This window comes from Chelon labrosus, assembly GCF_963514085.1.
Source record: "Chelon labrosus genome assembly, chromosome: 1".
NCBI classification, from domain to species: Eukaryota; Metazoa; Chordata; class Actinopteri; order Mugiliformes; family Mugilidae; genus Chelon; species Chelon labrosus.
In genome coordinates this window covers 27,168,550-27,182,610 of record NC_140337.1, presented here as the reverse complement: position 1 = coordinate 27,182,610, position 14,061 = coordinate 27,168,550, and the positions used below count along the sequence as shown (strand labels likewise).

The 14,061-nt window shown below is 38.6% G+C and overlaps 2 protein-coding genes across 6 annotated transcripts; one reads left to right on the top strand and one right to left on the bottom strand.

Moving 5' to 3' along the window:
* The first annotated feature begins 86 nt into the window (after positions 1-86).
* On the top strand, positions 87-4,190 carry LOC311491071 (uncharacterized protein). Its single transcript, XM_084548928.1, has 7 exons — positions 87-307; positions 782-850; positions 1,587-1,666; positions 1,755-1,845; positions 1,929-2,036; positions 2,669-2,833; positions 3,517-4,190. Exons 1-7 carry the CDS (start codon positions 115-117, stop codon positions 3,639-3,641), a joined length of 831 nt encoding a protein of 276 aa, XP_084405054.1. The 5' UTR covers positions 87-114; the 3' UTR covers positions 3,642-4,190.
* Positions 4,191-5,265: 1,075 nt separating this feature from the next.
* On the bottom strand, positions 5,266-8,759 carry LOC311494406 (uncharacterized protein). Of its 5 annotated transcripts, none has more exons than XM_084553439.1 (7): positions 8,529-8,759; positions 7,819-8,037; positions 7,283-7,380; positions 7,137-7,192; positions 6,649-7,011; positions 6,368-6,471; positions 5,266-5,545 (listed from the first exon to the last, which is right to left on the bottom strand). In XM_084553439.1, the coding sequence occupies exons 3-7, from the start codon at positions 7,285-7,287 to the stop codon at positions 5,456-5,458; spliced, it is 618 nt and encodes a 205-aa protein (XP_084409565.1). In that variant the 5' UTR covers positions 7,288-7,380; positions 7,819-8,037; positions 8,529-8,759; the 3' UTR covers positions 5,266-5,455. The 5 variants fall into 5 exon arrangements, with proteins under 5 accessions (XP_084409565.1, XP_084409562.1, XP_084409566.1 ...); XM_084553436.1 differs by lacking the exon at positions 6,368-6,471 and adding an exon at positions 6,185-6,343; XM_084553440.1 differs by lacking the exon at positions 6,368-6,471 and adding an exon at positions 6,243-6,343.
* Between the last annotated feature and the right edge of the window lie 5,302 nt (positions 8,760-14,061).

The window sequence follows — 14,061 nt, the reverse complement described above, 5'->3', positions numbered from 1 at the left end:
AACTCAAACCACTTTGTTTTTTTCTTATCTAGATTTGAAAACGTTAAGTACGGTTGAGCGGAGCTAGAACAGAAAACCCTCGCCTCCTCCAGACGCTCCAGAGTAAAGGCCGTGATGCTCAAAGACTCAAACTCTGATCGTATTTTACAGGACAGAGTAGGAGGAGGAGAAGGACAAAAAGATGAAAAAGTGATGAATACAACAGTTGACAGCCCCATGCCAGCCAGCAAGACCACAGCGAAGTCTGTCAGTGAGGACCGGACACCGGGGGTACTTACCCCGTCAACAACCCCCTCACCAGTAACAGGTACTTCTTCGCTGCTTTTACTGTCTCAGTTTGTCTTCCTGTGTGACAAACCACAACACGCTCACGTCTCTACTCCGACAAACACACGCAGCTCTTTTAGATATTCAAATAAAAATAAGGAAAAAAAACAGTTTAAAGTCACGGCTTATGGAAAATATAAATAAATCTGCTGAAACTTTTTTGGTATGTGAAAATAACTGTATAAAAAAAATATGGGTTTATTAGTAATTCCATTTTACAGAAGAAAATACTATTTATTTAATTGAAATAGAAAAAATATAGAAAAATATGTATGTTTTAGAAGTCTTATTTTATTTTATATTTTATTATTATTATATTATTATATTTATTATTATTGTTTACCACAATGTCTCTTAGACATCTCTTACAGTACTGTTTTAATATTTAATCCATGCATTCTCTTAGTGTTCTAAGAATTTCTCTGTTAATCCATTGTACCTCTGTGTCCACTAGGGGAAACAGTGGCAACAAAAACTGACATTGCTGAGTTACCTGCTGATGTAACGGATAATTCATCCTGGGGTAAGGATGCATGCTGTGATTTACTTTATTGTTGCTTAACTAAAGTCTTTTTTTTAAAAGTCTGGTGATAACCTGTCAACAAATGGGACCAAAATCCAGATGTGTTTCCTCTGTTCGACCAGTAACATGGACCCTAGCGTTCCTCTAATAATCAGAATAAAAATGATGCATCCCCAGCATCAGAGCCTCATCCCTCCATCAAACATAGAGGTGTCAGTGTCCTGGTTTGGGCTTGTTCTGCTGCATCTGGTTCCAGGACATCCTGTCATCATGGATGGACCAATGAATTCTAAATTATACCAGTGAACTCTAAAAGTCAGGCCAAAAATGTCAGGACATCTGTGTACGAGTTGAAGAGGTTCTATTCTGAAGGAATGGGCTGAAATTCCTCCAAGCTGCTGTAGACGACTGTTCAGCAGTTACCGGAAACGTTTAGTTGCTGGTAACTGCTGCACAAGGAGGTCACAGCAGATACTGGACTCAAGTGTTACACATACACCTCACAGATATGTACAAACGATTCATTTTCTTGAATAAACGAAACACACAAGCATACTATTTCAGTTTCATGTGTTTGATTAGGTTCTCATTTGAAAATGGATTAAATTTGACCAGGAAGACAAGAGGAAGGTTAAATAAGAAAATTATCTACCTGTCTATCTTTAGAAATTATTATGATTAACATAAAAATGCTAAAACCACTGCTAATAAAACCACTCTTTCTGTTTTTCCCCAGGTTATGTCATCCTGGCGTTCATCATCGTGATGATCATTGTTCTGTTTGTCGTCCTCTACATACTCAGAAGAGTGGCCAGGGTAAGAAAGAAAACATTTTCCCCTAAAAACTCTGATCTTAATGGACAGTATTTTGTCATTGGCATTTTTATTTTCTTCGTTTGTCCAGACGTACTCATTTGACCTCCAGCGGCCACCTCCTGGTAACCATTTCAATGAGCCCACCGGCACATTTGAACCAGTCTACCTGGATGACCTGGGTTTGTTTCAATCTAATTAAGTACATTTAAACTAACATTATGACAGTGTATAAGACGAGCCTGACCCGCGTGCTTTATCTCAGAACGACCAGTGCCTACATACAGTACGACCATGGATGACCTTTCCACTCCTCCAGTAGCCAACGGCACGAGTCTACAGGCAGAGGAAAAGATCTCCGTTGAAGAGAATGGTACAAAATGAAATTCTCTCTTTTAATAGATTTGAAATGTTGACAATAGTTGGAACTTTATTCAATTTAAGGCTGTGGCAGCTTTCTAGTTTTGGTATCTACCATCAACTGCCTGAGATCAGATAACGAATGCAATGACAGGGACGCACGACAGTCAGCCAAAGACTGTAATTTGAGTGTCCGATATTTAAATAACCTCTTATATCAAATAACATTCTAGTCTCGCCAACATTTCGTTATGTAGTTTGGATCAGGTAGTATCATCAGGTATTAGCTTTATTTCATTAACGTCTCGTCTTAGTCACAGAAAATGGCCAAAAACTACAGTTCCTCCAAAGGCCACAAGGGGGTGGCTCCTATAACGAGTCAATCCCCATTGACCTCCACATTAAAATGTCAAACTTTAGAGCAGAAATATGTTTACAGCCAGGTACAAAAATTATTTTTCATCTCTGTAGCCAATTTCTCCATTCATGACAACTGTACGTAGGAGAATTTTTATATAACTCACCTGTTTAAATTATTTGTTGGATGCACACCATTTCTATTTCATTAGTCTAAACATTCTCACAAAAGAACAAAAAAAATTACGCATTGTCTAACCTTTCCTTTGGTTGGATTCCTCCTTCCAGCTGCCCAGGAGCAGCCAGATGCAAACGGCGTTGAGACTTCACCTCCTAACACCAGCCCCTCATTGGGTGATGACCAAGCTGACACGACATCCGACCCACTGAGCAGCGCCGACTTGTTCCTCGACTCTATTGGGGAGCAGCAGAATGAAAACAACAACAACCCATGTAAGATCATTCATTTAGATCCAACACATGCAAACAAAACACACTTTTGAAATTGTTTTTGGATTTAGTGTTAAGTTGTTTCACGGCGGCTTTGGTGGAGTTGGGTTAGGCAGTTTTCCCCGTTTTTGGTGCAAAGCTAGACTGAACAAGTTAGCTAATTGAACTACCTGTCACGTTTCTGGTGAAGTAGGACACAAATGCAAGACACCAGAACTCTGGTGAAAAATTTAATAAAAAAAACTCACAAACTAGTGAACAAACGGCACAGATGGCAGGACATTCCCAAAATACAACTATAAAAACAGCTGAGGACCTAAACTAACTCGGATACTCACAGGGTAATATACCACAGACCAGACGATGTGACCAAGAACAAAGGGAAAGGCAGGCTGAGGGGCGAACGAGACTCAGGTTTAACTAATAAGGGCGGAGCTCACAAGGAGAAACTAATCCAACAATCAAAATGGGGAAAACACAGGAAGTAAAGCAAGACAAGAAACACTAAGGAAGAACTTTACAAAATAAAAACAGGAAACACAAGGAAAATCCAACAGGGTAATAGAAAACATTCAAAATTCAAAACACTCCCAGCTAGAGATATAAGAAAGCAAGCATGTGTATTTCACAAACAATGAGAAAATGTATAAATCTTAAATTATCCACCTTCCTTCTCTTTTACTTAGCGGTTTGCTCCACTGACCCATTTGTTGAAATAAACCTGGACGAGCCAGAGTGGTGTGACCAGCTCATCGCCTCTACCGACACTCCTTCCTTGTCTCCTTTCTCCTTCTCCTCTTCTTCTTCTTAGCGTGTTAAAATGATGAACATCCACACAAAGGCAGAGAATTTGTCTTTGAAACCCCAGGACGTGAACTGGAAATCTACAAATGCTCATCTCCAGTGTCTCCCAGCTAGTGTTTGTTAATGAACAATTTATGAATCTCTACCAGCCAGCTGTAAACACAAAGCTAGTGTGAACCATTTAGTTGCTGCGTGTTTGTACGTGTTTTTAACTTCAAACTAAACTATGTGATTCATTTTGTTTTCTTGATGATGTGGACCAGAGGCATTCTTGCTAGCAATCCAAGCTAAGCGTTAGCTAAGCGTTTCACTCAAAATGAATGAAAAGACACGTTGTCTGCTGTTTCTCAAACTTATATGTTATCGAGCGGTTACAAATGTGTCGTAATATTGTAAATATTTTTTTAATATTTTTAGTAATGTCAAATAATGTAAAACAAGAGTAATTAGGCTAATTGGCTTCATTTACAATTTTCCTGTAGATTTTTTATTTTGTGAAAAAATAATGGAAGAGAAATGAATAAAAAAAAAAACATTTTAATGTTGTCATTTTGCTTTTCTTTATGCAGTGCTTTTGGCCTAAAATACATTTTAAATTTTTTTTTTCTTCAATACACAAGCTTCACTTGGTGCTTCAGTGATGAATGGACATAAAATATATATATATATATTGTCCCCATTGCTTTTAACTTTGCCTGCTTTTCTGCCATTTAGCCATAATAATGGCCAATATATATTTTGGTTTTCCAAAATTCTCCCAGATCCTGCTGTGATAAATACATATCTCTTTCAGATGATAAAGATTTCCAGCCACAATCATGTTTTTCCAATAGCAGTGGTATAAAACATTGGTGAACAAAGAGCAGAGGAGGGAGAGGGAACAACGACACTATCAGGGAAGATATTCTGTAACCAAATGCTAGAGCTGGACAGCCCAGGACTTTGTTTGTAGATTATTATGCTGCAAATAAATGGCATTGAGTAAAGATTGAATGCTTTATAAGTCTTTGTCAAGTCAGTGTACATAGAGGGGAAACCAGATTTACCCTCCCTACAGCAGATGTGTATAGTTTCAGTTTCACAAAGTGCAGAAGAGTAAGAAAGGGAGACTCTTAAAACTAGCACAGATTTTGGCGATCCAGCCAGGAGTCATCTGTGGGACTGAACTACACCCTAAATTACTAGACTGAGACATGTAGTGATCCCAACGTGGACACCTCAGAAGCATCCTGCTGAACATTTATGAATGAATGGCTGATTTAAGTTATTTTTCTAAGGGACAGTTTGACAGCAAAGAAGCCTAGAAAGGCTGTAGAAAGCTACAGAGTTCAGAGGAACATCATATTTCTACAGCAGAACAGCTGTTCACGATGTTTGATGAGGATTTCATTTGCTCATTAGAATCAGTTCACTTCAGGAACTTGACGTATCAATGATCCTGCTCTGGATCTGCGTTATTGACCAGAAACAACAGGAAGTGGAGATGGAGAATAGAAACAAATCATACGTTCTCGAGTGTTTGATCGCTAATACCAAGAGGAGGACATCACATCACAGCATCAACACTGTAACTGATTCATCAGACGAAGGAAAAAAAGAAATGAGACATTAATACTGCAAATATTCTTTCTCCAAAAATACTTTATTGCAATTCAGTGGTTAGCACTGATGCCTCACTGCAAGAAGGTTCTGGGTACACTTCCACCTGGGTCCTTTCTGTGTGGAGTTTGCATGTTCTCCCTCTGTCTGTGTGGGTTCTCTCTGGGTACTCCAGATTCGTCCTACCCTCCAAAGACATGCTGGTTAAGTTTATTGGTGAGTCTAAACTGTCCATAGGTGACTGGCGACCTGTCCAGCGTGTATGCCGCCTCTTGCCCGATGACAGCTGGGATAGGCTCCCCCGCTTCGACCCTTCACAGGACAAGAGGTTACAGAAGATGAATGAATGAATGAACAATTATTCAGTTGACAGTCACACAATTGAAATGACTTAATTTGGCCAGATGGTGGAGCTATTTAAAAGCATCTTAATATGATGAAGCAATATTATGGAACTTAATCAGTATGTTCTTTAGATGGCAGTAGAGTATAATTATGTTTTTTTGTTCTAATTAAAACACCTGTTTACAACATTTTAACATATCTTACAAAAATACCTACTATTTCATGCATATGCAACACAATATTCTACACTCAGTTATACAAAGACTAATGAAAGCATCCAGTAATCTAACAGAGTTACTAATTTACATTTGTGTCATGATCTTAAGGCGTCCCACCATCAATCATTCCTTCTGTACTCAGTTCTAGTTCAGCTTCAACTTCTAGGCGCTTGGGTTATCAAATACTTTAAGGAAAGCTGATAATGGGAACAATTACTTGGATTTTTAAATGTTAGCTTTGCTATATTAATTTAACTACTTAAAAATGAAATCCAGTTGCACATTGTTCAAAGAAAAATGACACTGACGTAAAATTACACTTTTCAGAACTGTAATAGATATAAAATGTGTGAAATTTAGTTACTACTTCGTTGTTTAACAAACGTACCTGCATGTGATTGGCGTTGAATTAGAAAAGTAATGAGAGGTTTGAGTGGTAAAAGTACCATAATGATCAGAACTGTAACTGCCAGAATCTGATTAAATGTGGTTGCCTTGCAGCGTTTATTTCGCTTCTGCTTTGGACTTTCTCTTGTCTGTTTGGGACCTGCATGAAAACATACATACATACCATATCAGGCTCATAAAGGCAGCAGTAGAGGTGGAACATTTTAGCTTGCTTGCTACAGCTAGCATTTGCTGTTGGAATATCTAATATGATGCCAAAACTTGAAACTGCAAGAAAACAAATAATTAAATTGAAACTAATTGTTGGAAATCGAGATATCCAATAAACAGGAGTTTTGCAATACAGAACACTGTCTGCAAAGGATCCTGCATAAAAAGTTAAAAACTAAAAAAAATGGATTATTTACAATTTGGTGAATTTGCAATTTGTGCCAATGTACTTACCAGTGATGCTGAGTCCACATCTGCCAGAGCTGGAGCCATAATCTGTGTCCACTTTACACTGGTACAGACCAGAGTCATCAGTCCTGAGTCTGGACACATGAAGTCTGATTCGTCCTTCTCTGAGGACGTCTTTGTCTCCCTGGACTCGTCCTGAAAACTGTTCATCCTGAGACTCTGACGCCTCAACACCTTCATGTACACGATACAGAACCAACTCCCTCTGATTGGTTAACAAGCTACAGATGATCGATAGAGAGCTGGTGGAAGAGTCAGGTTTGGTGGTGAAGGTCCACTCCAGGGTGATGTTGTGGTTCTCCTCTGCCTGATAGGAGCTCTGTGTCACATTCACTTCAAATGTTGCTGCTGAGGAGACAGAGAGAGAAAGAGAGGAGCAGACACACTGAGAACTGGAACATGGGAGTCTTTCAACTCCATCATTGAAGACTGAGAATTGATTTGGACTTCATCAAGTCAATTTCTAAACTGACCACAGACACATGAGTTGAGGATGATGAGCAGCAGGATCCTGCAGATCATCTTCTCCCTGTGAGAGGAGACAGAGGTGAAGAGTCATGAACACATGAGGTCAAAGGTCACTCTCTGCAGTTACAACAAGGACAATCTACAGTCTGACTTCATTCAGTCGTTCCAACATCCGATCCTGTTCTTCATCCTGTTTGTAGGTGTGGTGACTGGAGACCTGTCCAGGGTGGACGCGCCTCCCCCGCGACCCTTCACAGCACAAGCGGTTACAGAAGATGAATGAATAAATGAATGAATAAAAACTGTTTATTTTTCTTCCATTTTTTTCTGTTGAAAAATGGATTTCTGCCACAACGTGGTTCCACTGTCAGATGATAAGGAAAGGGGAAACAGGAAAAACTTGTTCTGTGAACAGTCACCTAAAAGCAACACTGTGACATGTTGAGGTTCACTCTGTAACTGCAGACACTTGTCAAAGCTCTACCCGCTGCTCTTTCCAGTGTTTATTTCAAGGTTTTTGTCACTGACTGCATATGTCCTTTTAAACAGAGTTCAAAGTTTCCCTGAACGATCACTAAATATAAAACACTTGACTGTCATCACCCATCTCACTATAGAGTTAACATCAATAACAGACCTATGTAGAATAAGAGAGACAACATACAGCATTATTAATCACATCATTACCTCAAGTGTCTTCTCTCAGATGATGAAGCAACAATTCATTCTCCACAGCGACACAGCCAATGAGATGAATCTCTCTTTCTGATTCAGTAGGTGACCGGAGAGCGTTAGTAACAAACATTGTATGCTCAGACCTGCTTGGCAACAGGTTGTGTCATGATTACAAGTAGAGTGGGCGGCGACACCCGAGCGACTAACAGCACGTTCTTCTTTAGAACCAAGCTAAAAAACAAACAAACAAAGAGTTTAAAGAGCTTCTGAAGAGAACAATTCACCTTCACAGATGTCTTGGCAGGTTCTTCAGTTTCATGAGCGTTCATCGAAGCTAAACGCCTTCTCATATTATGCAGAAGAGCAGTGTCTTGTCTTGTCTTGTCATTGCATGTCTTTTTTTTTGCTTTGATTTCACACAACTGACAAGAATTCTTCGACATGGGATTATACAACTCAAAAAAATCATTTACTTGATACAGTGGTCGTAGCTTGTACCCTACTGATGGTTTTGTTTTGCACCTTCTGTTTAGGCGCCATATTGCATTTGGTTGTGTATTTACCTGTACCACATGCAATGCCAATAAAGCTGAATCCAATCTAATCCAATAAACGAGCATTTGAGGAAACTGCTATATGATTCTGTTGTAACATATTCCAGGTTATGACACGGTATTGTTGGTATTTTTCCATCAAAGTTGTCATCTCAGTACAGAACTCACCCGTTGACCCTCTCATCCCTTTCTCCTTCATCTGTTGTCCATGTTTCAGTTGTCGGCTCAGACGACAAGATATCACCAAAGCATGTGAAGCGTGAAGAGGCCGTTTGATTTCATGCCCTGTGGCAGTGGCTCTAGTATGCATTGTTACGGTTTAAATGACAGTGTTATTTTGTTCCAGACTGATGTGGGAGTGTTTTAGTTGAATTCCTGTGTTAGGAACTCCATATCTCTACAGCAAGAAGAGTTGTTCACGATGTTTGATGAGGATTTCATTTGCTCATTTGAATCAGTTCACTTCAGGAAGACTCTTTTAAAAATCAGACATATGTTCTTGTTGTTGGTCTCCACAACATGAGTGTTTGATCCCTAATACCAAGATGACCATCACATCAACACTGTAACTGATTCATCAGATGAAAGAAAAGGGAAATGAGACATAAATACTGCAAATATTCTTTCACAAAAAAATCCTTTATTACAATTATTCAGTCACAGACAGTCACACAACTGAAATGACTTCATTTGGCCAGATGGTGGAGCTATTTAAAAACAAAGTTATGTGATCAAGTTAAACTGAGACCTGTAGAGGTTTTTTCATCTTAATATGATGAAGCAATATTATGGAACTTGATCAGTATGTTCTTCGGATGGCAGTAGTTACAGTATTTATAGTATGTTTAAAAAAATAATAAATATATATATATATTCCAATATTTTAACAATTGGTACAAAAAGTAAAGCTCTTAAAATTAATTCCACCTTAAGTGGAGACTAAATGCTGCTTACACTCTGATTAAGTGATAATAAGTGTTACATATATTATCTATATAATATATTGCATTTTTTGACAGAACAAAGCTAATAAAACATTTTCATTAGTTTATCACATGAACTAATGACTTCAGTAATAAAATGAGGAGGAGAACATCAGACTTCACTCCACTAATGACTGAAGTGATTTTAGACATGAAAGCATGTCTTTAGCTTTAACTGGTACAGTATATTTGTGTATTCATATTAATAGACAAAATCAGTAAGTAATAGACTAACATTGCAACACAATTATCTAGACTCATTTATGCAAAGACTAATAATAGAAAAAATAATGTGCAAAAAATAATCTAACATAGTTACTAATTTACATTTGTGTCATGATCTAAAGGCCTTACTTAAGGCAGATACAGTGTAAAATTGCAAAGTACACGTGGAAGTCAGCAGATAAAGTTGGCAAGTAGCACTGGAGTCCCATCATCAGTCGTTCCTTCTACGGCCAGCTGCTGCAATAACTTAAGGAAAATTGAAAAAGGGAACAATTAGTTGGATTTTTAAATGTTAGCATTGCTATATGCAGTATAACTTAAGTACTTAAAAAGAATCCAATTGCACATTTTTGCCTTTCAGAGAATAATGCCACTGATTTATCACTGCACAACATTTTCAGAATCATAATGAATGTAAAATGTGTAAGATGTGTAAAATTGAGTTACTACTTTCCCGTTGTACAAACGTACCTGCACGTCTCAGACGTCGACATACATGAGTAATGAGAGGTTTTAGAAGTAAAAGTAGTAAAAGTATCACAATGATCAGAAATATAACTGCCAGAATCCGATTAAATGTGGTCGACTCGCAGCGTGTATCTTGTTTCTGCTTTGGACTTTCTCTTGGCTGTTTGGGACCTGCATGAAAACATACATACATACCATATCAGGCTCCTGAAGGCAGAAGTAAAGGTGGAACATTTTAGCTTGCTTCCTACAGCTAGCATTTGCTGTTTGTTGGAATATCTAATATCATGCCACAACTTGAAACTGCAAATAAATAAATCGAGACTAATTGTTTGAAAGCTTGAAATCTAAAAAAAAAAAAAAAAAGATTATTTACAATTTGGTGAGTTTGAGCTTTGTGTTAATGTTCTTGTGACGTTGAGTCGACATGTGCCAGAGCTGAAGCCATAACCTGTCTTCACGTCACACTGGTACAGACCAGAGTCATTAGTCCTGAGTCTGGACACATGAAGTCTGATTCGTCCTTCTCTGAGGACGTCTTTGTCTCCCTGGACTCGTCCTGAAAACTGTTCATCCGGAGACTTTGAAACCTCAACACCTTCATGTACACTTAGATGATACAGAACTACAGAAGAATTCTGATCAATTATCAGTTCACAGATGATAAACAGATCTTTGTAGGAAGAGTCAGGTTTGGTGGTGAAGGTCCACTCCAGGGTGATGTTGTGGTTCTCCTCTGCCTGATAGGAGCTCTGTGTCACAGTCACTTCAAATGTTGCTGCTGAGGAGACAGAGAGAGAAAGAGAGGAGCAGACACACTGAGAACTGGAACATGGGAGTCTTTCAACTCCATCATTGAAGACTGAGAATTGATTTGGACTTCATCAAGTCAATTTCTAAACTGACCACAGACACATGAGTTGAGGATGATGAGCAGCAGGATCCTGCAGATCATCTTCTCCCTGTGAGAGGAGACAGAGGTGAAGAGTCATGAACACATGAGGTCAAAGGTCACTCTCTGCAGATACAACAAGGACAATCTACAGTCTGACTTCATTCAGTCGTTCCAACATCTGATCCTGTTCTTCATCCTGTTTGTTCCAAACCACCGACCAAAGAACTTTCTGACTAAACTCCATCAACTCCAACCGCTGCAGTGGAAGCAGGCTGCTTATTAGGCTGGCCCAGAGACTGCCTGGTTTTAAATCCCTTCTTAAAACAAAGTTTTATTCTTTGGGATTTAATTCAATTTGAAAATTTAGTAAATTTTTACATGCTTTGACTAATCTATACATTAGTTGACCAAAGTGCTTTATATATAAATTAACATTAACAGTCACAATAAAAACTTACTGTTTATTTTTCTTTCAGTTTTCTCTGTTGCAGAAATGTATTCCTGTTACACCGTGACGCAACGGGCCAATGATGGAGAAACAGGAAAAACTTCTGTGTATAGTCACCTAACAGACGTTGACTGTGACTGGGACATGTTTCGTTTGCATAGTTACAGCCACTTCAGTTTCATTTGAACTTTCTGTAAATGTACATTAGATTGATCCCAGATCCCAACACTAAAAATCAGTTTTCATACAAAAATAAAATTATGATCTGGTTATCACAAACATTTCACCAGCAAATGCTTAATAACAACACAGCTCTTCTTCCTGATTGGTTAAACTGGGAGCATAGCAGCTCTGCTCTCTCCAATGTTTGTTTCAAGGCTTTTGCCACTGACTACATATATCCAACAAAATTAATCATGAGAACAGAGTTCAAAGTTTCCCTGAACGATGACTAAATATAAAACAGTCTTGACTGTCATCACCCATGACATCAATAATAGACCTATGTAGAATAAGAGAGAATGACTTTAACAGTATACAGAATCAATAATCACATCATTACCTCAAGCGTCTTCTCTCAGATGATGAAGCAACAAATCCTTCTTCACAGCCACACAGCCAGCGAGACACTGTTTGGAGACTATCAACAGGTTGGGTCATGAGTACAAGTAAAGTGGGCGGTGACACCAGAGTGCATGAATGAAAAACATCCGTCAGTGAATGCTTTCTATTTATTGTACTGACTTTATTACTTCGACTAACAATGTTTTTCTCTTTAGAACAAAGGTGGAAAGATGCCAGACGTCTTGGCAGGTTCTCCAGTTTCATGAGCATACGTTGACGCTAAAACTTCTCAGATTACACAGAATACCAGTGTCTCGTCATTGCATGTCTTTTGTTTGCTTTGATATCGCACAACTGACAAGAATTTCTGGACATGGGATTATACAATTTAAAAGATAATTTACTTGATACAATAGTCATATTTTGTACCCTAATGTTGGTTTGTTTTTTACTGCAACATTAAAAGTACAGGAGCTGTGGAACAAGTAAAGCGACTAAAAAATCTGTCCTGTACCCAACAGAGAAGATATCAGCTATCCCTGTTTGATAGCTCAGATGACGTAAGCATCAACAAAGCATGTGAAGTATGAAGTGAAGAGGCCATTTGTAGGGGTGTGACGCTCGAAGCTGACGTTTCGAAACAGGGTCGAGCTTCCGAAACGCAAGTGTTTCGAAAAGTGTTTCGAAGTGTGGTTCAAAACGCCCATGTCACGTGACCATGGCTAAGTGAGGCTTCGTGGTGTTTCAAACTGGTTTCACCTGGTGGCACACTTGCCGAGCCGAGTAATTAGCCAAGTCCCATAATGCTTAAAAGTCATTCAAACACATCCTATCTTCGTGGGTTTTTTGTGAGGAGAGAGATTTTGAGAGATAACGACATATAGCGACATATAGAGACTCCAAAACAAGAAACAGAATAAATGCCAAGACGGCAGAACAACTGTTATTCTTAAATAAAAATGTATGTTGACATACAAATGTGTTGTTGTTTATTTTTCCCATGTTGAACCTGATTAGTCTAACCTGCTTCATTCATTTATCCTTTATTTCCCTACATGTTCCCAAAAAAAAAAAAGCCTGGGCCATAAGCATACATTTTAAAACCATTGTAACATTTTTCTTGAGTATATCCCAAAGGATAATATACTATGAAACTGAAATAACAAAACATTTGTAACTGGCAGATATGTTTAAAATGCTCAATTTACTCTAGGGATAAACTAGTTCAGACATTTTAAGCATCAGCAGGGAATCGAACCTCGGCCATTCAGGCCGAGTGTATGTGAGTTAACCACTGAATAGGGTTGCCAACTCCCTGAAAAATAAATTAGGGACACCTCATTGGCAGGGCTGGCCGACCCGATTGCCTTCACCCTTCCCGTTGTGGTGAATTTTTTAGCCCTTTTTTGTGTGTGTGAAACGATTTTTTAACTATTTGACTTGAACCTGAATTGAATTAGATGCATATTTTTGAGTGATATAAAAACAAATTATTATTCAACAATTTATCTTAATACAAAATAACAAAATTAACATAATAAAATAAATATCTTTCTTAAACAGAAACCTGTCCTGCTTCACTTAAAACTGTATAAATTAATATAAAACAATAGAAAGCAGAACATTCCTCTTGTAGTAGTGCAATAAGAAAAGTGCAAACATAAAGTGTCAGGAAAAGTTGGTTGCTTTGTTGTCTTCCGGTATATTGTTCCCAAGCGACAGTACCTCGACCAATGAGATGAGCGGGATTCCCGCTGTCAGCTCATTGGTCACAGAGAAGGCCTGGGAATAACTTTACCGTAAATTTTGATATAAAGCGCCCCGTTATTCATTAATTCCATTGACATTTTACACGCTATTTTTGATTCTTACGGTATTACGGGACAAAGTGTGTCCCGTTACAGCTCAATACGGGACGCGTACTTTTGTTTCTAAAGGTTAGATTATGCTTCCGCGTAGTGATCACGCAATGGTCACGCAATGGCCACGCAGTTGCTCGGACGCAGTCGTGAGACCGTGATGGTTCTGCGTGGGGTTTATGTGTCGAAATGCATGCCACACCGGTAGAGGGCGCTATGATTTTTTGTGACCGACCGACCGAGACTCTTGTGACTATCT

Bases quoted from the DNA above. Each gene is read 5' to 3' on its own strand.
- LOC311491071 (XM_084548928.1), top strand. From the start codon at position 115: ATGCTCAAAGACTCAAACTCTGATCGTATTTTACAGGACAGAGTAGGA. The intron at 851-1,586 runs GTAAGGATGCAT...GTTTTTCCCCAG, and splicing joins AACGGATAATTCATCCTGGG to GTTATGTCATCCTGGCGTTC. The intron at 2,834-3,516 runs GTAAGATCATTC...TCTTTTACTTAG, and splicing joins TGAAAACAACAACAACCCAT to CGGTTTGCTCCACTGACCCA.
- LOC311494406 (XM_084553436.1), bottom strand. The intron at 7,012-7,136 runs GTCAGTTTAGAA...CTGTCTCCTCAG, and splicing joins CCTCAACTCATGTGTCTGTG to CAGCAACATTTGAAGTGAAT. The intron at 5,546-6,184 runs GTACGTTTGTTA...TGTCCTGTGAAG, and splicing joins TCAACGCCAATCACATGCAG to GGTCGAAGCGGGGGAGCCTA.